The 26,049-nt window shown below is 43.8% G+C and overlaps 2 protein-coding genes across 3 annotated transcripts in view; both read left to right on the top strand.

Moving 5' to 3' along the window:
• The window catches only part of LOC148833170 (contactin-associated protein-like 2), a 43,154-nt gene extending 27,605 nt beyond the window's left edge, over positions 1 to 15,549 (top strand). For both annotated transcript variants that reach the window (XM_088918617.1, XM_088918618.1), the window contains 3 exons: positions 6,401 to 6,631; positions 9,264 to 9,338; positions 10,255 to 15,549. In XM_088918617.1, coding sequence (XP_088774743.1) covers positions 6,401 to 6,631; positions 9,264 to 9,338; positions 10,255 to 10,454 — 506 coding nt within the window. In that variant the 3' untranslated portion in view covers positions 10,455 to 15,549. The remainder of the gene's footprint in view (positions 1 to 6,400; positions 6,632 to 9,263; positions 9,339 to 10,254) is intronic.
• Positions 15,550 to 24,729: 9,180 nt separating this feature from the next.
• Positions 24,730 to 26,049, top strand: part of cul1b (cullin 1b) — a 41,101-nt gene continuing 39,781 nt past the window's right edge. The window contains exon 1 of the mRNA XM_088918428.1: positions 24,730 to 25,286. The gene's annotated coding sequence lies outside the window, so the exon portion shown is untranslated. The remainder of the gene's footprint in view (positions 25,287 to 26,049) is intronic.

The raw sequence follows: 26,049 nt of genomic DNA, 5'->3' as shown, positions 1-26,049 counted from the left end.
TCACCCCCATGTCATCTCCAATGATCTCTTTGACTGGGGGGCCATTGCCTACCATAGAGGTGGTAAATTATTCAGGAGAAATAATCTGGAACCTGTGGATAAGGAACAGCGCGGAGGAAGGGGAAGAGGTGAGGAGACGGCTGGGGTCTGAAAGGAGGCGGCGACTGCATTTCACGAGCCGCCGTTTCAACTTGAGAAGAAAGACGCCGTCCTGGGAATGGCTGGGATGAAATATCTTTTGTTCGCCATCCTTCTTGTGGCAGCAGCCCCTGAAACCTACGGGAATGCTGTCCAATATTCCCATCCAGCCCGGCAGAGGGGAAAGAGCAGCTTTCTATAAGGCTGTCGTCTCTGCGTTATTTACTGTAGATTCCGGACTTCGATGTTGTATGAGATTCCCCCCCTTGTGTCCGTGGGGGTTAGGACCCCCCCCCCGAGACACAAGCAATCCAGTTTCATGATGGTGACCAGTGTGCTTGCAGCAGGTTAGACCTTCAGATCTAATCTTCATCTTCAAGTGATTGTTTTGCTTCGAGGTTTGATAGTATGAGTATGAAGTGATGCCTTAATCTTATTCTGTGTGCAAAAAACTTGCTGAGTAGAAATGTGTGCGACTCTGCGGCAGGCGACTTCAGTTTCTAAGGGGATATTTTAGCATTTAGGACTTCCTGAAGCAATTTATATTCCTTACTGCATTGACCGGAGGCAAAACAGCACCCTTTCTCCATCCCATCCTTGAAACACCGTTTTCTGGGTTTCAGTCAGTCCCATCCTGAAGATCCTGAAGTACAAACCAGTAATGAACATCTCATTTCATATGAACTTTGGATTTAGTCTTAAAAATTAAATTCCTATCAGACAATATTTCAAAATTTTGGACCTGCATTCTTATGCAGATGACATATCCTCTAGCAGTTTCAATTTTAATTGAGAAACAAGGTAGCGATTTATTCCACGGGTGCAATAAACTAACCAGAATGAATGAATGAATGAATGTTCGGCATCTTCCAACTGGTTTACCAAAGGTATTGCGAACTGACAACATACATTATGCTACATGGCTTTGTAAAATATTTTTTAAAATATTTTTTAGCCCTCCCATGCCAAGCAGAAACCTCATTTTTAACAATTCAGTGCATTACCAGGATAATTTAAACTGGATTTTAGGTAACAATTCTTTGCTCTTTAGTTCTTTGCTTTTAAATAGTGATTTACATTTAGAAGGAGTCCCATTTTATCCCGCTGGGGTATATGGGGCAGCCATTCTTCACAGCAGAACAGGTGGACAGGTAACCAGGTCAGCAATAGAATTAAAAGGGGAACTTTAGGTAGGCCGGATTGTGGAGGCTCAGAGTGGAATTTAGTCAGGACATTGGGGTCAACACCCCCAGTCTTATGGACAGTGCCATGTGTTCTTTAATGACCAAGTAGTCACAGTCTTGGTTTAATATATCTTCTGAAAGACTTCACATCCAACAGCACAGTATTACAGGCACAAAGATCCAACACAGAAAATCTTCTCAGGTATAAATTACTTTTGGGTTATAATATATGACTCAAAACATTATCAAGCCTCTCATGTCGGTTGATGTTGCAAAAAGTTTTCTGTTGTTAAAAACTGCAGATGAGTGTTGTATTCCTGCTGTTGCTCAGACCGGAGTGAGATAGGATGCAGACCCACTGAGCTCATCATTCTGTACCTGCTGAAGAAGAAGAAATAAATCACCTTCCTAGGTGCACTTTGTCTTGAGCCACAGCTGAAATAGCTACTGTATAACTGCCTAGGCTGAAAAAACTCCATTTAATAATTTTCAGAAGAAACAGTGAGACTTATCTTCTGATGAATAGCTCTGCAAAAGCTGCTATCAGAGGAGGTTTTAGAAGTAATTCTGCAACATGTTCCCATGGGAAAAGACTAGACGTAAAAAAAACTGCTTAAATTTAGGTTGTTGCCTGTGTTGTGTTCCGTAATTGTTACACCCATTGTTAGTCTGGTTTATTAGTTTTGTGGAATATTCTCCAGTTTATGAATCGCAACTCAGAAATCTGAGCACTAGTCAGACGTTGTCTCCGCAAAGCTGGTAGCATTCTGCTGAAACAACCAAACATGCTGGAAGATCAAATTCCTCCTGGAGTAACCTTTTCATCAGATCACAGGCGCTGGCTTCAGATGAGGGCTTAAGATGTTGCATGCTTGGCTGCTTAAGATGAAGACGACAATACGTCACTGATCTCTCAGAAAACATCCTGTGTGAGGATATGAAAGGCGTATGATGTCTTGTATGGTGAGTTTTTTTCCATTTTTCACCTTCCAGCCTTTGTTTGAATGATACCAGATTGATTCTTGCATTCTTAAATTGTATTTGATGTTTTCGTGCTTACAATTAGCAGCCACCATCTTTCGGATGAATTTGATCGGATCCAGCAGTAACAGGAGGCTCAGATGCGCATCTCAGTGTGACTTCAGGGGACAGTAATGGCTTACCTCTTTGACACTGAAAAGATATAAAAGGCTTAAAATCTGGCGGCTGAAACAAAAACAGCTATCGATGCCAAGACCAAGGACAGAGATCGCTCATGGCTTGAACAGACGTTTCCTAGGGTTTCAGATGGATTTTAATTTGAAGCCCAGTCTCAGCTTCCTCTGCTGCTACATGTCAGATGTGATTATTTTTTAAAAGCTGCTGCTGTGAGTATTCCATCACTCCCAGGTGCCCAAAGCTGACTAAGGAGGAATTTGATTGTGTTGGGCTTGTGGGTTTTTGGCAGAGAAAAATGAATTATTTCATTGCACGTCGTGGAAGAACTGAGTGGATCATTTTTAACAGGGACCTGCAGATCCATCTGAAAAATAAACTGCTGGCTTGCATTATCTTTGTTTGCATTTTTCAGCTGTGCCTTTTAGAGACGACACTCAAGTTTTTATCTACAATAGCTCATTCAGAGTCCTCCACTTAATTTATGAAATGGTTAATATGAGATGCATCCTGAACACATTTCTTATCTCTTCTGTTTAGTCTATATTCTCAGGACACCCCTCTTATCTCCTAGAATAAGGAATACAAAGAGACACCAGTGAGGGTTCGTACTTCAATTCCTTTTGGACCCATTACTCACAAAAACAGAAAGAAAAAAGAAAACCCATCCTAGTCTGCACTGGTATTTGCTGTCCTGTGAGGCACTCAGTCATTATTACTGTATATTGATCATAATATAATATGATCAATATTTAACAGCATGTTTTCTTGCCGAAATAACCCCTTACCTTCCTTCTGAAGTGATTGATTGTAGCCTGCAGCAGTAGCACAGGAAGCACACTTACAGTATGAAGCCTTGAGTGTCATCAATTGCCTTGGAGCCTGGCCAGAAGTGTTACAATTATTCAGTTATTCAGCTAATTAATTAGACCAACTATGTAAGTGAGTGTGAGTGGAACAGAATCTAGGAGACATCAGGCCCCTCCAGGATTTAGTGTGTTTAGTCTGTGACAGCTGCACGTTTTGGGGGTTTTGCTCCACAGAGTGTGGACTCAACCTTAAAAGTGAAGTGTAAACTGTAAAGTGCCTTTGCCAGACATGAAGGAAGGGCCAGATTAAAAACCAAAGCTTCCATGTGTCCGAAGCCTATGAACAGGCTGTCCTGTGCATGAATCACAAAGCCCCTGGGAAACGCATTACAACTCCACCCCAATTCTCTGCTTGTCAGTATAATAAATACTTCTGATATTTTCATGTAGGGAGTCTGCTTATACAACTGCAGCGTGAAGGTGCATTGAAGAGCACTGATAAAATTAGGTCCATGGTAATAATCTCTAGTTGCTGAGTGCTGGAAAATGCAGAATAAACCTTCCATGCAAATTTGATGTTCCGCGCTGTGTGCGGGTGCCAATACCACTTTCCCTTCATACCCCTTTATTTAAAGTAATTATACATTATATGCTCTATGAATATCTACCGTATATTTCATATTGTATTTACACTGGGGCGTGGAGCTTTGACAACCCACAGGCTTCAAAAGAAAAGGTAGTGGATAATTCCAGGTGGGAAGGAAGCAGGTAGAAAATATTTCGGTAGCAGTGCCTTCCTCGCACTTGAATTACTCCCTACTTGTTTCACTACTTAGCTGCCACCTTGTGGCCTGATCTGGTCAGATCTCAGAAGTTAAGCAGGGCTGAGTCAGGTCAGCACTGGGATGGGAGATAGCCAAGGAATAACAGGTGGCTGCTACCAGTGCAGTCAGTGGACCTGTAGGGTTCGATCTTCCTTCTGGACTAGAAGCTTCAGACAGGTCCCCCAGGATGCTGTCTAGGAGGCAAGCTTCTTCAGAGACACTGACGCAAGATCCTGACTGCTGTTTGTAGGAAGTGGTGTTAACCCTGGCTTGCTTAGTCTGGCTTCCCGTTCGTTTTCTCCTCATTAAACTGGTGCAGTGAAGCAGTAGTGTGTCACCCAGGTGGGACCAGTACTGGTCCTGTGTTCACAGCGGGAGACCAGTGTCACCAGTACTGATTCTGTATTCACACCAGTACTGGTCCTGTATTCACAGCGGGAGACCAGTGTCACCAGTACTGATTCTGTATTCACAGCGGGAGACCAGTATTACCAGTACTGATTCAGTATTCACACCAGTACTGATTCTGTATTCACAGCAGGGGACCAGTGTCACCAGTACTGGTCCTCTATTCACAGCGGGAGACCAGTGTCACCAGTACTGGTCCTGTATTCACAGCTGGAGACCAGTGTCACCAGTACTGATTCTGTATTCACAGCGGGAGACCAGTATTACCAGTACTGATTCAGTTTTCACACCAGTACTGATTCTGTATTCACAGCGGGGGACCAGTGTCACCAGTGCTGGTCCTGTATTCACAGCGGGAGACCAGTGTCACCAGTACTGATTCTGTATTCACAGCGGGAGACCAGTATTACCAGTACTGATTCAGTTTTCACACCAGTACTGATTCGGTATTCACAGTGGGAGACCAGTGTCACCAGTACTGGTCCTGTATTCACAGCGGGAGACCAGTGTCACCAGTACTGATTCTGTATTCACAGCAGGAGACCAGTGTCACCAGTACTGATTCTGTATTCACAGCAGGAGACCAGTGTCACCAGTACTGATTCGGTATTCACAGCGGGAGACCAGTGTCACCAGTACTGATTCGGTATTCACAGTGGGAGACCAGTGTCACCAGTACTGGTCCTGTATTCACAGCAGGAGACCAGTGTCTCCGGTACTGATTCTGTATTCACAGCGGGAGACCAGTGTCACCAGTACTGGTCCTGTATTCACACCAGTACTGATTCGGTATTCACAGCAGGAGACCAGTGTCACCAGTACTGATTCGGTATTCACAGCAGGAGACCAGTGTCACCAGTACTGATTCGGTATTCACAGTGGGAGACCAGTGTCACCAGTACTGATTCGGTATTCACAGCAGGAGACCAGTGTCACCAGTACTGATTCGGTATTCACAGTGGGAGACCAGTGCCACCAGTACTGATTCGGTATTCACAGCAAGAGACCAGTGTCACCAGTACTGATTCGGTATTCACAGCAGGAGACCAGTGTCACCAGTACTGATTCGGTATTCACAGTGGGAGACCAGTGTCACCAGTACTGATTCGGTATTCACAGTGGGAGACCAGTGTCACCAGTACTGATTCGGTATTCACAGCAAGAGACCAGTGTCACCAGTACTGATTCGGTATTCACAGCAGGAGACCAGTGTCACCAGTACTGATTCGGTATTCACAGTGGGAGACCAGTGTCACCAGTACTGATTCGGTATTCACAGCAGGAGACCAGTGTCACCAGTACTGATTCGGTATTCACAGTGGGAGACCAGTGTCACCAGTACTGATCCTGTATTTACAGCGGGAGACCAGTGTCACCAGTACTGATTCAGTATTCACAGTGGGAGACCAGTGTCACCAGTACTGGTCCTGTATTCACAGCGGGAGACCAGTGTCACCAGTACTGATCCTGTATTCACAGCGGGAGACCAGTGTCACCAGTACTGATTCGGTATTCACACCAGTACTGGTCCTGTATTCACAGCGGGAGACCAGTGTCACCAGTACTGGTCCTGTATTCGCACCAGTACTGATTCGGTATTCACAGCGGGAGACCAGTGTCACCAGTACTGATTCTGTATTCACAGCGGGAGACCAGTGTCACCAGTACTGGTCCTGTATTCACACCAGTACTGGTCCTGTATTCACAGCGGGAGACCAGTGTCACCAGTACTGGTCCTGTATTCGCACCAGTACTGATTCGGTATTCACAGCGGGAGACCAGTGTCACCAGTACTGGTCCTGTATTCACACCAGTACTGATTCGGTATTCACAGCGGGAGACCTGTGTACTGATTCTGCCCGCCTTTGCTTTGGGCTTTCAGAGACGGGCCTGATCGACCCGGTCTTGATTGAGAAGTACAACACTCCGGGGTTCGTGGGCTGCCTGTCCCGGGTGCAGTTCAACCGCGTCGCTCCCCTCAAAGCTGCGCTGAGGTCCCGCGGCAGCCTGCCGGTCTCGGTTCAAGGAAAGCTGGTGGAGTCCAACTGTGGGGCCTCCCCTCTCACCATCCCTCCAATGTCCGCCGCCACCGACCCCTGGCACCTGGACTCGGGTAAGACGGCGCGGTCGCGCTCCCTGACAGGGGCTGCCACGCGGCCTTGTCGCTCTCGCTGCTCCAGTCAGTCAGTCAATCGATCAACAATCAATCAATCAATCAATCCACCAATCAATCAATCAATCAGTCAGCTTTATTCTTTCGTAGCACTTTTCAAAACAGAGCACTCTCAGGGCATTTTACATAAACTGCGCAGTAAAAGCCAGTTCAAGTACAGTGCACAGAATACGCAATAAAACCAGGCGTCAAGGAGCAAATGAACAGAAAGAAATAGATTACAGAATGAAAGGCCATCGAAAACATTCAAGTTTTTTTTTTTTAAGGTGAGATCTAAGAAAGACACAGTGGCAACCCTTGATTGGTTATGACTTTATGGAAATCAATTATGAATATTTGGTGGTTAGAGCAGACTTCATGTACTGTACACCTCCACTTGTGCCAGCTACACAAGAAGACAAATTAAATTAGTATTAGTATGAGTATTAGCATTATGTGCTGTCATAAGGTCCACTGCGTGTGTTTGGTGACAGAACAGAAGTGATTATGAGAAAGCAAAGGGGGATACTGGTTTGTGACTCCAGTACATGAATATCTAGCTGCCTGCGCATGATTCTATACGACTCCAGTAGTTCAAACGCACATGTTGCGGTATTTTCTTCAACACCTGTCTTGCCCCAGCACTTCCTTGAAATAAAGACCTGGCTGAAGAGGTCCTGAAGAGGTCATTACAGGAGTGTCCCATAAAGCAGTCATGGAAAACTTGACTTGCTAATGGTCTGATCCAGGCCGGGTTTTTTTTTGTTCACTGGTTTTCCGATCAAATGCAATAAAGAAATATGTCCTCTTCATTTTTAATGGGCATGTTACATCGTAAAAACACAACTGCTCTGAGAGAACAGAGACTCCAGTAAATGTGAAAATTGATTAGTGTTGTTCCCAGGGGGTGATAGCTATTCAAGCTCAGGTGAAGGAGATGATTGAACATAATGAGTATTTCTCTGACAGCGTGCACTTCAAGGTATCGATTGTGCACTGAGGGCTTAGCGAGGAGGTGTCTTGTCAGTCTGTGGAATGACTGACACTGCGGCTGGGGATTGATTTCAATGCCAGAGAGACTTTCAGTTCTTACAGAAAAAGCTTCATCAAGCTTCCAAAGTGGCACTTTTTTAAAATCAAGGTGGTTTAACATATGGACACACGCTGTGAGAAACAGAATTCCAAACATGAACCACAGTCGCCCTGAAACAGTGGACTGTAGAGTCACTGAACATCAGCCCATGACTTGACTGATGGCATCTCGGAAACTGGATAAGTTTAGTCTGTGTCCAGCCTCTCACATTCCTATGAACATCAGACACCAGTGAGATGAAAGAGAACAGACGTCACCCCATGTGTAAACGTATTGATTAAAGCTGCAATAGACAGACGTACCTTAAGTGTCCGATTTCAAATTAAATAGGGGGAGCCAGCATGCTGAAATCTAAGCTTTCTTTTAAAAAAAAAAAGTCAATGAAGGTGGTATAGAGAAATCAGCACGACTTGCCTTCGGGGTAGTGATAAACACCAAACAAATAAACCAGGGCCTTATTTCAAGGGTAGGTGTGGGTAGGTGTGAAGGATAGCAGTCCATTCACACAGACTGTGAAACAGAAGATTTTAATAATAATAATAATTCCTTACACTTATTTAGCGCTTTTCTGCACACTCCACTCAAAGCGCTTCACAGTTAATGGGGATCCTCTCCACCAGCACCAGTGTGCAGCCCCACACTCACCACACACCAGCTCTCAGTGGGGAGGAGAGCAGAGTGATGAAGCCAGTTCAGGGATGGCGATTATTAGGAGGCCATGATTGGTAAAGACCAGGGGGAAATTTGCCCAGGACGCCAGGGTTACACCCCTACTCTTTTCGAGAAACACCCTGGGGTTTTTAATGACCACAGAGAGTCAGGACCTCGGTTTTACGTCTCATCTAAAGGACGGCGCCTTTTTACAGTATAGTGTCCCAATCACTATACTGGGGCATTAGGACCCACACAGACCGCAGAGTGGGCGCCCCCTGTTGGCCCCACTAACACCTCTTCCAGCAGCAACCTTAGTTTTTCCCAGGAGGTCTCCCATCCAGGTACTGACCAGGGATGACCAACATGAAGAACTATAACAAGGAGTAGTGCAACACAAGGATTAAAAAGAACCTAAAAGAGATGCAGATGTACAAAGTCCACAGCCCTTTAACAGACATGGGAGACTCTCTCAGAGCTTCTGCACTGCAGGGCGCCTTCCTGGGCACCATGACTCCCTGTTCCTGCAGCACATCTCCACTGCTGCTCGCAGATCGTGTGCAGCTGTGTCCACCTCCTCCAGCCCGGAGTCTGTCTTTCAGTATTACGCTATCTCATCAGGTTTCAAGCCGCCCCATCTAGTTCTCCTGGAGCTCTGATTAAGAAGAACTCCAGTGTATTCGTTCAGTAGCATCATCAGTGATGTCGGCTGGGAAACCTGGTGACAACACAAATCCATTCAGAAAAATTACAACTGTGGTCAATCGAGTTAGTTACACTTCTTCTTGTTCATAGCCTGTGCTCTCTTCCCTCTGCAGACTCAGCCATAACAATCTTTTAATCTTGCAGCCAGCGCCGATTTTCCTTTTAATGAAGAAAGGGTGATACCAGATGGAGTCAACAGAAACTCTGCTATCATTGGAGGTATGTTGTTTAGCAATCTGGACAAAGCGTTGGAGAGGAATCATTACATAGCTCTGCTACTGTATTTGTACCTGCAGCTCTACCTGCAGACAGAGTCAGTCTGTCACAGGCTTGTGACAAAAATAAGTTATATTTCTAGAGTATCTATTGTATGTTTTAATGTTACATATCATATTGTTACAAACTAGCAGTAACCCTAGCAGTAACTAGCGTTATGTAAAATGTGAGGCACGTGAGTCCTATTTATTCTTTGGATAAGCTCTGGTGAGAGAGTAATAAACCAGGCTCAACCTTAACAGACAGGACAAACAGATATCCATTAATAATAATTGCAACTCTGTATAACTGTTTCACAAAGGTTACACTAAAGTCCGCTGTTTACAGACAGTGTGTTCCAGAGTCTTATTTCATATAGGCCTAAAAAACAGAAAACAGAATTCTTAATTCTGCTCACATAATCCAAAAACACATTTGAAACGCCTCAAAAACGCCAAACAGACACACAATTTGCGTCCTAACGAAAACGGATATTACTCTAGCTAAATCTACCCCCAAAGTGAATGGGAATCACTCAGCCTGATGGATGTGATTTGACATTATAGCAGCATTATATACTAGATGTTATCTTTAAACGTCAGGTGACGTGATACTGATTACGGAGAATATAATTGCAGTGAAATCGAAAGCGCCAGAAGCTCGCCCCCGGTTTGCTCTCGCAGAGGTTGCAGGACTGCCCACCTGCCTCGATCCCAGAGTGCACTGGGGGAAGGCCGCAGCTCCGCCTACGCAGATGCTTTAGTCGCCACGGCGGCTGGCTGAGAGCGCGGTTCCTTCCCCGCGACTGGGGCGGCGAGCGCTGCGGTCGGGGCGCGGGGCGCCGCCTGTTCCTCAAAGCCAGTCTTGCTGTCCCCCGCAGGGGTCATCGCGGTGGTCATCTTCACCATCCTGTGCACGCTGGTGTTCCTGATCCGCTACATGTTCCGCCACAAGGGCACCTACCACACCAACGAGGCCAAGGGCGCCGAGTCCGCCGACAACGCCGACGCCGCCATTATCGGCCACGACCCCAACTTCACCGAGACCATCGACGAGAGCAAGAAAGAGTGGTTTATCTAACGGGACAGCGTCAGGGTGGTGTGGGTGGGAGGGGAGGGGTGGGGGGGACTATCACAGCGCTGCCAGTGCCAGTTGGGGAAGATCGGGAAGGAGAAAGAGCAACCGGAGGCGACTGAAGACGGACTGCGCATTGTGACTGGCTTGTCTCTTACCGTATTTACGTTGTGTTTGGGAGTTTGAGGAGTCCTTTGAATATTTAAGCACTGAAAATCTGGAGGCTTACCATTCTGGACGTGTTTTTTTTTTTTCAAGCTGAGAAAGGAATTGAACCAACAGTGAAACAGAGTCGTCAGCCAATTCCTCAATTGGTCACCTTTTTTCTAAAGGGAAAGACAAACCGATTTTTGCATCTTTATGGACTGCCAGCACTTAAGCAAATTTCTTCCTTAAGCTTCCAAACTTAGTATTCCGTACATTCAAGAGAAAAGTGTTTTAAAAAACAATGTATGCCAAATGCCCTGTGTAAATATTTTTATTTAAAACATAATACAGTACATGTATAAAATAGAGATTTACTTTACAAAAAATGACATTTAGATTGTATTTTATAGGGTGTTGCAGTCATGACCGAGAGAAGGTCACTGGCATGCTACAGAAAATTGAAAGTGTTCAATGCACTATTTCTTTCTTTTTGACTCCAACCGATTCTGTATTTTCAGCAGCCAAAAACTCAGATTTGTTTGTACCCTCTCTTGTGGAATCATTGCTGTTGGGCTCTGAAAGGCGCAGAAGAGCAGTAAGTGCAGCTTTTGGTGTTTGTTTTCTCTCGCTCTCTATCTCGGCGCAGTTCCAAGAATTTTACGGCCGGTTATTCTTCCACATGAGATTCTGGGCAGAGGGGGGGAGTCTGTAGATCGCCATGAAATTTTCAACCATGAAATGTTGTCCTGCACCGTACACGTCTGCAGAGGAAGTAGTGTTGCGATAACCTGGCTCATTCCAAGGTGCCTCTCAGCCTTTTATTTTGTGTGACTTCTCACTGTACAGATATGAGGGTCTAAGAAGACCTCAGAATAATTCTGTTAGAAGGACACCTTGGAATCAAGAAATACATGTACTTTTTTTTTTTTACAAATTGCATGCAAACAAATGCAATATGAAGATCTACTAGTGCTCACAAGCCACTACAGTCCATTACTCTTCTATCCTTGCCTAATTAAAATAACCATTTAGTGAAAGAAATTCAATGTTGAACCTTTTATCTTTTTTTAACAATCTTATTTGATTCTAAACAAATATTCCTTTCGAATCGCAGAGCTTTGATTAGGGTCTGCTGTCAAGTTACCAGCTTCCTTGGCTTTATTTGAAGTTTTATTCAGGGGTGGCTCTTTCTTGATAGGTTGATAAGAACATTTTGATGTTTTTTTTAGTCTATAATCACCTGCACTGAATCCCGACTGCGACAGCTTGGCTTTCAGTGCAAACAGGCACACCGCATGTGTCTGGTTAATTAAATGCTCAGTTACATGTAACTCTTAGCTTCCGTTTTAAATTTGACATTGTAAAAAATAAAACACTTGTTCTCCATGCCCTCAAATGCATATGCCTCTATTTTCCCCCAGTTTCCAATAGCTAGCCCATCCGTGCTGCAGACTGTGCTTGTGTGTATGATCCCGATCCTAGCTTTCCACCCAGAGGAAACTGCAGGTGGAGAGTAGAGGGGAAAAGGGAAACACTGTGGGCTCTGAGCTGCTGGTTTGCGTCAGGATCAGTTTCCCTCTGATGCCTGTAGTATAACGACAACAGATTGTTTCTTGTTTGTAATCATACATCTGGTGGATCTTGGATGTACCGGATGACCACCAGGAGTGCAACAATCTCCTAGCTGGTGCTTCACCAGAACAATTTCTGTTTCCCTCCTGTGAACAGGCCATACGTGTCTCCATAGTCATGTGCCTCATGTGTCTCCACGGCAAAATTCAGACCAAGAATGTAACTACGGACAGCACTGGCGCCTACTGCAGCTGAAGCCCTCTTTCAGCTGAGCCCACAGTAGGAATCAAAAGGGAAGCAATGATTCCACAACAAGGCGGAGTGTATTGTGGAAACAAGATGATTCATCTTGTTGGAGAAAGAAAGGGACTGTAGCCCCTTCACAGCAGCCTTTAGGCTCTAACAGGAAACCCAGATTTAATTTATTTTAAGAGGAAAATATTTTTTCCTCATCTGCCCACCCTCCGAATGCATACAGTACTTGTTATTGATAAATATAAGTGATGTTGCAATTTTTAAAAGGCTTTTTCTTCCGTAATATGTTTTATGTTTCTGTTATATGCTAAAAAAACATTCACAGTAACTGCATCTGGGTTCTCCTTTTAATGTCCTGCTGAGAGTGCTACTGAAAACGCTGTGCTCTCTGTTTAATTTTCAAATCTTTCCTGTAGTTGTTCCTTGGATTGTTTGTACTGATATTGGGATTCTGGACCTGCTGCAGACTGAAGTAATTCCAGTGAAGCAAAAATATGGATGAAACAGAAAGGTGAAAGTCCTGAAAATGGATTGCCTACAATAAGACGGGGGCTTTCTCTGCTTGGTGGAACTCTTGGTTGAGTTTTTAATGTGCATTTATGACAAACTCATCACACAACCGGATCAATGTTGGACCTCCAGCAGTGACCCACACAGAGCAGATAATGGACTGAAGTGCCCTGGTTCTTGTCACTTTAGCTCAGTTAAGAATGAGAGGTCTAGACACCTCTGTGACGAGCAGCAAGTCTGATTTCAAGGTCACTTAAAACCTCTGGACACGTCACTCCTGCGCCGAGCAGACAGATTATCTGCTTGGGCTGCAGACGGCATTAGTCACACAGTGTCAATTTCCTGATACATTTATCCCTGCCAGAATACATGCTAATTATAACGTATCAGTGTTTCCTTGCTAGTTTACACAGAGGTGGATAAAAGGAGCAGCACGACCCCAAAATGCAATTTTTTATTTTGATCTCAAATTTTCTCTCTTCATTTTGAAACATCGATTTTAAAGCTCGTATCTGTGCCGTCATTACCATTACTTTTTTTTAAATATAGATTTACTTCCAATTCCTAGGGAAGAAGTTTGTCCTTTCACAAGTACTGGCAGGAAATTATATGACCATGCATTTTAATGCATACCAAAATAATTTCTTAAGAAGCCTAAGTTCTTTAATTCTGTTAGTCAGACATATAACTAAATCCCTTGTCTTTCAAGTCCAAGACAGACGTTCCATCATCAAGGGCACTTGAGGTCTGTATAGGAATGATGTCATTATAGTTTCCCACTTATTTTAATTTGGACCTGTTGTTTTTAACAGATTTATTGGAAGTATCAATCTTGGATTTGTCTCCAGAAATAGCAACGAGCTACTAAAGAACTAACAGTTGTGCACTGATATATTTTTACATGCTGCTTTATTTATTTTTTTCAGAAAATACAAAGAAACTATTGTTTTTTAATAATTAGGGGTTGTGTTATTAGTTGAGCTGAAAAGATATATACCTGAGAGTCAGTCTTACAGTTTTATATATTCAGCTAGTTGTTCATACTGGCCTACAATCGAACACATGTCTGCAGGTGTGCAAGGGTTAACGAGTTTTCATATGAAAACCGTAGGAAGAGTATTGCACAAGTTAGTTGAAATTCTGTCACTAGTCAGACCTGGGATAATTGTTTTAATTGTTTTTTTCCCTAATTATCTAAAATCACACATAAGGACACAATCAGTACAGCACAGCTGGATGTGTACAGTGGTTATTTAAGACAAATCTGTGTTTGATTTCACAATGTGTATATATGTTTTCTACAGAGAAATTTTGTAAATAATAGCCCCGTCTGAGTATCATGCATCCTGGGTTAAAGCTGTTTTTGGAAGGGGGCCAGTATAAAGGCATAAGAATTTGCCCTGTGGGATCAATCCGAGATTTGTACAGTCTCACGTTTAAAGTCACTGGCAGCCAGGGAAGAAAAATAATTTTAGGTCATCATTTTTAATTTGTTAAACCAATGTCATTTGGCTATTGCGGGCTTGCAAAACACCTTATCGGAGCCGAGAGGGCGTGTGTTGTTTGGCTTTGGGAAAAGGAAGTTTCACTGCGTGCCACTGTCTTGATTAGGATAATAAGGACTTGCTGAATTAGGCAGAATAAAGAGGCGCAGTGTTCCCTCTTCAAAATCCATCTGAAGGAATGATTCTCTACATAGTCTTTTAATTCTCATTTCTCCATTGGGCAAAAATTAAAAAAAACAAAGCACAAGCTATCTGAAGTTTAAGTGGTTCTATCAAGAAAAATAAAAAAATATATATCAAAAAGTATAACTATTATGTATGTAAAACTTTCAGCCATTGTAGTTTATCCTTAAAAACCTTTTCTTTATATTACTTGAATACAGTTAAGCCAGACAAAGCAAAGTTTGTTAACAACGTTTTCTGTTGGGCAGGGCGATAGTTCATCACTAAGCCTGATCATCATAACTACAGAGTTATCTGAACATTTTTAAGACAAGAGGACTATGGGTTTGTTGCTTGTGTATCCATGCTCTCCATCCAGTTTCAATGGCAGCATGACCACTATGTGGAATTCTGTACATACTGTATTGTAGACTCTAGTGAAGGTCACATATATACTCTGTAGGAGATATTTTTTAACTTTCCAATAATGGAGACAAGGCAGAATTAAACCCTTTTTTAAAAAAGTGCTACTGAATAAACTAAATAAATCATTTTATTATATTTGAATGTTTCCACTTCTAAGCAGTGATGACAGACAAATCTATTGCAAACAAATCATGAGCAGTTTATTTTATTTATTCAAAAAACATATCTGGGTAATGAGACTCTTCCTAAGATTTAGAAGAGATGAAAAAGGAAATACATTTTAGGGGGAAAAAGGGCAGAGCTGCTGTTAGTGGCCAGAAATATTGTAATCATCAGAAGACAGAAGTGAAGATCATTTATTGTTGAAACCCAAATCCATCCAAGAGAGTTGTCGTCTCTTTAAGAGATGAGTGGAATTTGTATTTTTTTTTATTTAAAGTGCTTACATAATCTGTCAGGCCTTATTTGGAGTATGTAATGTGGTTTGGTATAAAGTAACAACATTAAAAGAGCCTTGCCATAAATTAATTGTGACCTTTGTTGTCTGTTGCATTTATTTAACAATATTAACGCTTTTTATTATTAACTTTGTATAACATGCATAGAAAATGCTGAATTATTGGCATAAAATAAAGTCTCGGTTTTAGCCAAAAGGCAGAAAAGCTGACGTTGATTCCTTTTATTATAATCTAATTAAAAAACATCCCCCTTATTGCATAAATTTATATGTGGCACTTACTGTATTTATAATAAAATAAACACCATTTAAGAAGGGGGAAGTTAAGAGCATCATGGGCATGAATATGAATCGCTTCTCCGTTCAATCAGAATGCTGCAGGAGACGGAACTTCAAGCACAAATAGAACAAGGGCAGTGAATGAAGAGCATCTCTTGTGGCGTTGTGATTGGACGACAGGCTAATTCATATTCATGCCCATGATCCAGTGCGCCTGTGCCGCTCTTTGGTATATACCTAGAAAGAGATGCAAGATAACCCGTGTCACTAATCTATATATATATATAAAATGCAATATCCGACTACATGCTTCTGGATGTGCAGTGCGAAGGGCGGATGAGATTGTGTCAGTGGGGTGCTCTTGACTTGCTGTCCAGGTGGTCCTTTGGGAGTCGATAATTCAGCCTCCTCCCCCTACGTTGAGCACACTAGCTGGCAGGCTGGCTGGTCAGTGCGGCTGGTGCCTGCCTTGCTCTGGGAATTGGGGCTCAGAGGTGGCCGGAGAATTGGGGGCAGCCTGAAAATGAGTAGCTGGACACAGAAAAGGCGAGGGAGAGAGAACGGAGGCTGTGAATATTTACATACCACGAAAGCCAAATGATCCGAATGCGCCCGTCTCTCCAGGTCGGTAGTCTTCCTGCACTCCTGCTCTGGATACTTTAAAGAGACGGCTTATTTCATCACGGCGGGGAGATCGGGGAGATTGTGGGTTGGTGATGTTTATCCGGTGTGTCCCATGCGACGGGATCCCGCAGCGCTTCACCCCTGGAGAGTAGCAGCCCCCCCCCCCCCCCCTCCTGGAGAGACGAGGAACCGCAGCTTCAGCTGCCGAATTCAGGGCTGCCAGGTTAGTCGGAGCAGAAAACATAGGCAGAGCTGGGCAAGAGGGAAGAGGGGAGGTGTTAACGTCCGTGTAATGTGTCTTCCAGTTTCTGAATAAATACAGACAGGTCTGCAGGACCCAGTAGGTGAGTGAAGAGTCACAGACAACACGCCCAACCCGCAGCACGTTGGCACCACAAGAAATGAGGTGCCAAAATAGGTCCAGGACATGAGGGGCCACAGCCTGGCAGCCAGAGCCCCCACACAGACACAAAATGAGCCAAAGGGATGCTGGGAGGCTTCAGCAAGGACTGCTGGGAAGGAAAGCCCCGCGCTGATACACTCGTGGACAGGTGATCGGCAGGAGTTGAGGTATTGACTTTCTCTCCGACTGCGAACCAGGGGCGCCGTATAAATGGCTGACCTTGCGCTCTGACCCCCAGCTTCTCTCCCTGTCCGTGTGTCTCATGGAGAGCAAGCTGGGGTCTGTGAAAAGACAAATTCCTAATGCAAGAAATAGTATAGGGCCAATAAACTGACCTTATCTTATCTGCTGCCGAAACCAAACACATTTCGAAATGTCTGAGAACATTTCATGAATGATGAAGGCTGTTATTTTCACCCCACTCTGGATGAAAAGGTTAAATCCTAGTCTATAACTCATAATTATTGGATGGTTTGACTTAATATTTGAGATAAGCATAGTGTGTGGAGCTGTAAGTGTGCTAACGACAAACGTCCTTTTGTTTGCCTGATAGCTAAGTGGGCTAATGAAATAATACAGCTACACATTTATTTAATACAGTTAACTTAAATCTTTGCACTGCTCATAATTTATCAAAAATCAATTATGACAATCACATTAATACGTAGATATCAGAGAAATTCCTCTACAGTTATGTTGCATTTAAAACCCATCCATGAAGAAGAGACTGACACAGGATAAGCACTTTTTTCATTAGCAGTTTCATCCGTGTCCTCAAAATACTCCAGATTCTCATCTCAGAATAAAATTCCTCTGGGTATATCAGCAGGGGCTGAGTCTGCTTTTTCAGATAATTACTGTTCAATACCCAGGACACAGGACTTGAAGAAAATGTCAAAGTGCTGATACAAGATACGTTACTCTATTGATAATGATATCGCATTTCTTCAGCCTAGTCTAGAGTCTAGCGGGTGTGTTCCATGGCCACGCGTGATGGAAGGAGACATTTGCTCTCTGGCTTTATTCTGCTCAGCTGGAAATGTGGAAGAAACGTGTAACGTGCTTGCTGGATTCCTCATTGCAGGACGGGGCAAACATCCCAGTTTGGAGATTGTCGACGTCTTAAGAAGTCGCTGAATTCAATTTGGTCTTGTTTGCCCTTCGTTGTGGCTGTAGTTCCGTGTCTTGTCATGTCACATCATCGCATCTATTTTTTGTACAGACCTTTGAAATCACGTTTGCAGTTTATTCCCTCCTTGTGTCATTCAACTTGTCCCTGTGCGAAACTGTTAACAAAACAGACGTGCAGTTGTCAAGAGTCTTTAAAACGTGGAGAATACAGCGGCGTGTGTCTGATTACTGTAACGTCTTGACAATACGATTGTTTTTGTGCTTAAAGAATTCTTTGAAACATTTACTCTTCCGAGCAGAAAATGTATGCAAGATTGCCTTCATGCCTAGAGGAATCCCTCTGGGAATAAGCTAGGCATCATTGGAGATGTGAAGGGAAAAACATTTTTTTAAATTATTACAGGTCCATACATTTGTAAGGGTAGATTTAGGATCTGGAAATGCGCGGTAAAAGCCAAAGAGCGCTAGAAATTCGGAAATGCTACTGGTTTGACTAAGAATATTTAGTATTTTAATGCGGCTTTACTGCCACCTTCAAATTTCATTTTTCTTTTTTTTTCTAAAAGAAATTGAGTAATATAGCTTTGTGAAAGGGTCTCCAGAGTGGCCAATGTTTATATACAGTAGATATAAAAACTTGCCGCGAGGTATGCTTCTCACGTTAGACGTCTGCTTGCGTAATTTTGAAAAACAGGGTTAACTGAACAAAAAGACAAATCGCTAACGAGCTAAGTGAGGCGTACCACCTCAATCATTACTTTTATCATCTGTGTTTCGTGTGTTGCAACATTTCAATTTATGAAAGAACACACAACCAAAATACATTGATATACACCGAGCTACATCTGGTGTCCAGTGACAGTGGTATGTGCAACATACTGTGTCCAGGGGGAGTGCAGAACTACATTTATCTGAATTGGAAACTGCAGTAGCCGTTCAAGGTTGTTGTCATTTCCCATCGAGGGTGGATCGCTGTTGTAACACAGCAGACACTGCTGGTGAGCCGCTGAAGTGATTCCTTCGGTCATGCAAAGCCACCTTGTGGCAAAGTTTGCGCAGCATGCAGATCCAGAGGAATTGTGCGCAGAAACTGAGGTCATCGACCACCAGGCTCCAGAATAATTCGTCCGCCGTGCCGGTGATAGAATTTTAAGGAAAGATAAATGGCTTTTGATTATGGAGTTGTTTCTTTAACCAGCTCAAGAAAATAATAACTTGTTAAAAAATGCAGATCCGCGACAATCGCACGTCCTGCTTCACGGTCAGAGGCTAGCACCAGTGTAAAATGCTTGTGACTTTACCGTGTTGGGGCAAGACCGTGGAGATCTCATGACCGAACAATTGGGAAACTACAGATCCTCAAGGCCATATTACTTACTGGCAATTATATTGATCATGTGGTCGACGCTGCGCTTGCCAAACTCCTCGCACCGCGGCCACTTGCCAGCTATGTCGTCCGAGACCAGCCGGCAAGGATAAACATTTTGTATAAACAAGCAGCGAGGTTGAGAAAAAGGACATACAGTATTTCAGAATATCTGTGTGACCGGGAGGATTACAAACTCCACGGCGAGCGTGCGTGAAATGCCACCCATAACACAGGCTGTGCCAAAATTCATGTTCTTAATACTACCTCACCCTAGGGTTATGAATGCTTTTGACACTGTTTTATCAGGAGGAAGCACTTGAATTCTGGCATATATCCGTTTTTCCTTAGAAGTGAAGTCTTTTTTTTTTGTTGTTGTTGTTGTTGCCTTTTGTTTGCTTGCGAACGGGGCTTCAAGGTGTAAAAGGGCAGTGTTAGAGTGACGTCATTCCCTGAGGCTCTCGAAGAAGCCTCCCGCAGGCAGGGGCCAGCCTCTTTGGAGTAGCGTGTGTGACACGCGTCCAGGTTGTGCGAGTCAGGGTGTTCAAATATCCCCCGGAGGACGGCCGGTGCCCAGGGGTTTAAAAGAGTTAACTGTGATTATGGCCTTCTTTGGGATGAGCTCACAGACAAGAGGCATGTGTATCTTGTCCATTGTTTTGAAAATAAAATCGTGAATGTGGAAAACAGATGATTTAACTGAGGTTTTTGTTAAAGATCGGTGCACAAATCAACACATTCCTGTGATCTCAAGATCGATCAAGCACAGTAAATTAAGTTTTAGACCACCAGGTGGAGACAATACGTTTCAGTCTGAAACCTTCCCTTCCTTTTTTTAAACCGATGCATGATTTCGTAAATACTTTATTATACCATGACCTGTTACCACTGAAAATATAGCAAATAAAATTCATGTTTAAACAAATAAATTGCTGGTCTGTAAGTATTAAGACCTTGTATTAAGGTTGATATACTGTATTTCCATGTCCAGATGCCTGATTAAGGAGATAAAAACTGAAAAAGCAGTTTTAAAAATAGTCAAAACTGTAAAGCGCATTCTAGATTTATAAAATGAGCTTACGGTCGTGTTGTGGACACAGAAAATACACTTTAAACTGCTTGATAAGATTAATAAAAACGTGTGGAAATACAATTAAAAGGACTAACACTGACCTTCCTTGTAGCATCAGCACTGCGTTGCTTGTAGTGTGATGGGAAAAAAATCCAGATCCTAATCCTGTGAAGGATTTTGTTTTTGCCCTATTTAATTTAAATTAAAATAATGGAGCTACTGTATCAGTGAAAAGGTTGGTCTTAAATTTCTAGCACGATGACAAGGGCCTGAAAGAATAATGTGCTCTATAGTACAACAGCACCAAAGCACGAAGGAGTACACAAGGTGGGCACTACTAGAGAATGGGTCTGTATTGTGATGCAGAGATATAAACTTGGCTCAAACAATCTACAGACATGTTGAGCCCTCAAAATTACTCCCCCCATCAGAGCTATAATTGATGCAGCATAATTAGAGGTGACCTTTGAGCTCAGACTTAAAGTGGTGCCCAAACTGAACTTGTTATTTGGGTGAGAATGACTTTTAAATCACTGCAGGTCAGGGATATTTTTGGAAAGGAACACGGCGCTTGTTAGTCCTAATTACTGTATGTGCAGCCCAGGTTCGAGATGTTTCAGCAAGATAGTAATGAATTTCCACATCTGGTGAAAGGTAGAGAAGAGATTTTTAAAAATCTGACTCAGTCCAGTGTGATTGTGAAAGCTAAACAAGGGTGTGCTTGGTCAGTACTGGGAATGGAGACCACTAAGGAAAACCAAGTTGCTGTTGCGAGTAGTATTGATGGACCAGACCAGCAGACCAGTGGTGCTGGTGGAGTTTTCAAAATGACATACTGAAGGAAAAAAAAAGTATCCAATAGCGTCTCGTCCATAAAAAAAAATTTCAGGACATGTACAACTGTGAACATTTTCCAGCTCCAGGGAGTGATGTCTGTTATTTTTAAGTAACATTATATTTCATCTCTTTTCTACCTCGATTATATATTCAATAGTTCTAGCCAACATACACTGGCTGGCCGGCAGCAGTATCAGCACACCACATGGCAGAGCTCCAGTCATGTATGGGAGTCTGGAATCCACATCACTGCTGGAGTCATTGCTCATTGTTCACTATTCTTAGGATCCAACCCCTCCACACACACCGCACACACACTCCAGCGTGTTTAGATGTTGAACAGGTATTATTTGGTGTAAGACGTTGCGCTTGCGCAGACTAATTTGAAACTGTTTGATTCCTGCTTGCGTGTGCTTGAGCTCGTTAGCAAGACTTTTTATCCAGTTTTCTAAAACCATTGGTTTGACAATGGAAGCAATTATGCCTGCATTGTGAAAGCCAAAAATTTGCAGAGACATAATTTGATCTAAACTCAAAATGTGGATCGAATAGATCTTTCTTCTCATCCATGTTTAGGAGGCAGAAGGGAGAAAACAGCACTTTGTGATGACAGCGACTGAGCCAGCGCAATTGAAGTGCCACTCAAGCATCAGCCCGTGTATCTTTGTTTTCTGCCAGCAGCTGAATGCACATCAACTCAGCTGAAATGAAGAGCGATCCTGACGATCAGAAGCAAAGCCAAACCTTTCCACGCTAATCAGCTGCACGTTGCAAACTAGCCGAGCCTGATGGCAGGTTTCTTCTGTGTGGAAAGACTGAGACTCTCCCTTACGAAAATCAGCCATCACATTCTGGGATTATAGTTGGGTTTACTAATTGCTTTATTTGTATTCACATGTTTTTTTTTTCAATTCTATTCACAAATCTTAACTAAGTCCTGTTATGAAAGTTTATTGGTGAGTTGAAAAGTCTGACTAGACAGACATACAAGTAATTAATTAAAAACATTTGGTTGATGTCTTTCCTGTATGAATTAGAGATCACCTTATTGGCCCTATACAATTTCTTGCATTAGGAATATGTCTTTTCACAGACCCCAGCTTGCTCTCCATGAGACACAGACACACAGACAGGGAGAGAAGCTGGGGGTCAGAGCGCAGGGTCAGCCATTTATACAGCACCCCTGGAGCAGTTGGGGTGAAGGGCCTTGCTCAGGGGCCCAAAGGAGGGGGATTCCTCTCCCAGCCACAGGATTTGAACTGGCAACCTTCCAGATACAGGCGCAGATCCTGAGCCACAGAGCCAGCGCACCGCCATTAGTTGTCATGTGTTGTAATACATGGTGGCCCAGTGGTTAGCATTGCTGCCGCACAGTGCGGGGTTTGATTCCAGACTCAGGGTGCTGTCTGTGTGGAGTTTGTAAGTTCTTCCTGTTGTTGTGAGGGTTGCGTCCAGGTGCTCTGGTGATGTCCCACAGTCCAAAGACATGCTGTTGGGTTGATTGGCTCTGGGAAACTGGTCCTGGTGTGAGTGTGTCTGTCTGCCTGTGATGAGCCAGGGTGTACCCTGCCTTGTGCCTGCTGATTGCTGGAATGGGCTCTGGCTCCTCTGTGACCCTGAACGGGATAAAAAAATGAATGGAGACATTTAAGCTGATGTAATTTGGAAGATATGTTCCTTTTGTTGTTTTCTGTTGATTCTGAATGAATAAAGATATTTACAGCAGTAATGCAAAGTTTTTATTACATTTATTATTAATTACACTATCCACTATCCACACTAAGTACAATGATTATAGGAAACATAAACAGCTCACACAAACACTTCGCGTCCACACTCGTAAGATGTGAGTAACAGGATCTTGATACCAATAATAACTGATATCAATAATACTGTTTATTATATCTTTTAGTAACACTGACAATAAAGGTATCAATAGGGACCCAAAAGAATATCTTGTTAATGATCTAATATCATTAGCAAAGTAAAATGTAGGGTGGGGATGTCATTAGCAGATGGACAGCTAACATGAATTAATGTAAACAGATGTTCATCACATATTTGCTTTTTTTTGCAATTATGTAACGAACATCTAGCTACATTATAGCACATACTGTAAATATTATATTAACTGTATTTTCTGTTTTTTTTATTTGTGCAATCTTCATGGAAACTGTGTGTTTTATATAACATTGATAGATTTGTAATATGAGCTCCGTACCCTGCCCAGTTGTAGAGCTTTAAGAAAAGTGAAGCAATACTGGCTTCAATGAAAAGGTGTGTTTCACTAAGTTCTTTTGTATACAGCCAATGAATCTGAAACAACGGCCGTCATCATGTTAATCACGTACTAGTCATGAAACTATTGATGATATCTTCTCAAAGACAATCATACGATGGTTCATCCCTGTGAGCAACAACAAACATTCGCATTATGAGTTCTTATTCAGGAAATTAACTGATTTAACTGGCGGGTAGTCAATATTGATGACCGCTGCTAAATACAGTTATGCGACTGTGCTTCTGCTGAACAGTACTCACTGATAGGGGAAGCCAAGACATTGAGCAAGTCAGGGAAGCAGGGACAACACATTCGATACCTCTGGTTATGCAGGAGATCTGATACATGTTATTGTTCGGGATTCTTCTCAAATGTTAGTGATGCTTACAACGCTAAGATTCAATACAAAACCTCCTGAACGTGCTCTGCAGACTGCGGCTGTGGAAAAGTACGATTTCAAATGACAATTCTCCTTTTCAGTAGCAGATGAAAACTCGCGGGTATCGCCTACTCGGTTATTTAAATCGTTTTCCTTTCTAAGGGTGAATAAACCCATTTTGGGGGGGGGGGTGAAAAAACGTTTTGAATGAACACTTTGTGGACTAGTAGTCCTTGTACAGTGTTGCAGCAGAACAGTTAACGATCACACAAACATCCCAAAGGCACGTTTCGCTTCCAGTTGCCTTTTAATTACGGGGAAAGAGTCTTGATTTGTGCGGCAATTTAAGGACATTCCAGTCCAGGCTCTTTATTGCTGAGAAGTGATCGAGAGGCGATGTACTGTAAGTGTTTGAGTTTCTCAAGGACAGGGGCTGTTTTCAGTCTGTACTCTCTGTATACACCTGCCCCACGTACCTGTGAGGCTATGAATTGCATGATGTTTATTTTATAACCGATGCACAATCACCCCAAACTTATTATTATTATAATCTGGTATTTGAATGACCCCTTGCACCTGAATCGTGAGATTCTGTGATTCACACGTTACATCAAGGCAGAAATGGCACAGGGAATGCATTATTCATTCTCCTTCCTCCTTCCATATTCTGCAAAGACAACAATGAAGAATATCGCCACTTGAGTGCTGGGAGCCGCGGTCTATTTTTGTATTCAGGCGAGCTGACAGCAAGAAGAGTGGGTAGCGTGTTGCTATGCAGACTAGCAAGACGAATGCCGCGCCATTCGGCACGAATCCAACTTTTTCCACATCAAGGATTCAGTCAGATGAGACTCCGGGGTTTAGCGGGGAACATTTCTCGTCTGTGGCGGCGGCCGGCGCTGGCTCGGCAGCTTTCTCGGGGCTGCCGCGGAGATCACGATTCATCAGCTTGCACTTGCGTCACAAAACCGCGGTGTAAAAACGTTGCACCGTGACACCGTCCCGTTACCGTGCACTTTTAAAAATATAGGCGGTGGTGGGGATTTTTGTATCATAACCCAATAAAATCCAACAACAAAAACCACAGACGCACAGAGGGATAAACCTTATGCCCGGGTGCGCTGCTGTACTCGGAACTCTTTGTCTTGGGGTTCGCGGTTGCACCGGGGGACGTGTTTCGCCGAACACCTCCTGGCGACGTCATTATTTTTTTTTTCCTCCACCGCAGCAGAAGCGGCGGATCAGATCCGCCGCTCAGAGCAACGCAGCTAAGGGACAGAGAGAGAGAGAGAAAGAGAGGGAGGGGGGTAGAGAGCTTTGGAGGAAACGGAATCCCAATCCTGTCAAGAAACGAGTGGCGAAAACAGAAAGATCTCCGTCCGGAGCGCATTTCCATGATTCGGAGTGAAGGGCAGGCGGCGGTCGGGCGATGGTAAGATCGGTTTCCCCCCCACCACCCCGTTTCCACTTTCCCTGCTCCCGAGTGCGAAATGTTTTGTGAATAATCCTGACTCACTGAGTACAGGAGGAGGAGGAGGCCATGTTCGGATCTATAGAAATTGTATACAGGCTCCTTCTTAACGGGACCTCACAGGCCTCGATTACAACATCGGCGAGAGTCTGCGCGACCAACGCTGCTGCGTTAGTCGTTTTGTTTAGCTACGCGTGTATCTCTCTTTTTTTTTGTTCTCCAACAGCCACTAGAGTTCAAAGATCTGTACGTTCGGTAGTGATCCTCTGCTTTTGAAATAGAAGGCACTTTCCTCCCTCCAAAAAAAAAAAGAAAAAAAGAAAAAGAGAGGAGGGTTCGTGTCGGCGCAAGTGCCCCTGCGTGATCGAGCGATTCCGCCTCTCGGCCCGCTCTCCCCCGCTGGAGACGTGAAGCGCGCAAGCCAGGCCTCTGCCGCCGAGAAAACACGCTTCCCGTTTCGCGCAGAGAGGGAGAGGGAGAGAGGGAGGGAGAAGGCTTCCTGGCTCCGCAGGCTGGCTTTGTGGCAGACCGGCGCTGCCTTTGGAGGTCCCCCCCCCCCGGTCCGTGAGCATGAACTGGCAGTGAAATCAGTCCGGGTCGCAGTCGAGACGAGCCGGCGGGACCCGCGGCGAGGCAGCCCCGGTGATCGGTCACAGGCTGAAGACGTGTGGTTACTACCCCCCGAGACGGCGCGTCTCCCGTAACGACTGGCAACTGTGGTGTG

The sequence above is a fragment of the Atractosteus spatula genome, chromosome 6, assembly GCF_055471065.1.
Source record: "Atractosteus spatula isolate fAtrSpa1 chromosome 6, fAtrSpa1.hap1, whole genome shotgun sequence".
NCBI classification, from domain to species: Eukaryota; Metazoa; Chordata; class Actinopteri; order Semionotiformes; family Lepisosteidae; genus Atractosteus; species Atractosteus spatula.
Note: the sequence above shows the minus strand (reverse complement) of the source record. Positions and strands in the feature narration are given on the sequence as shown.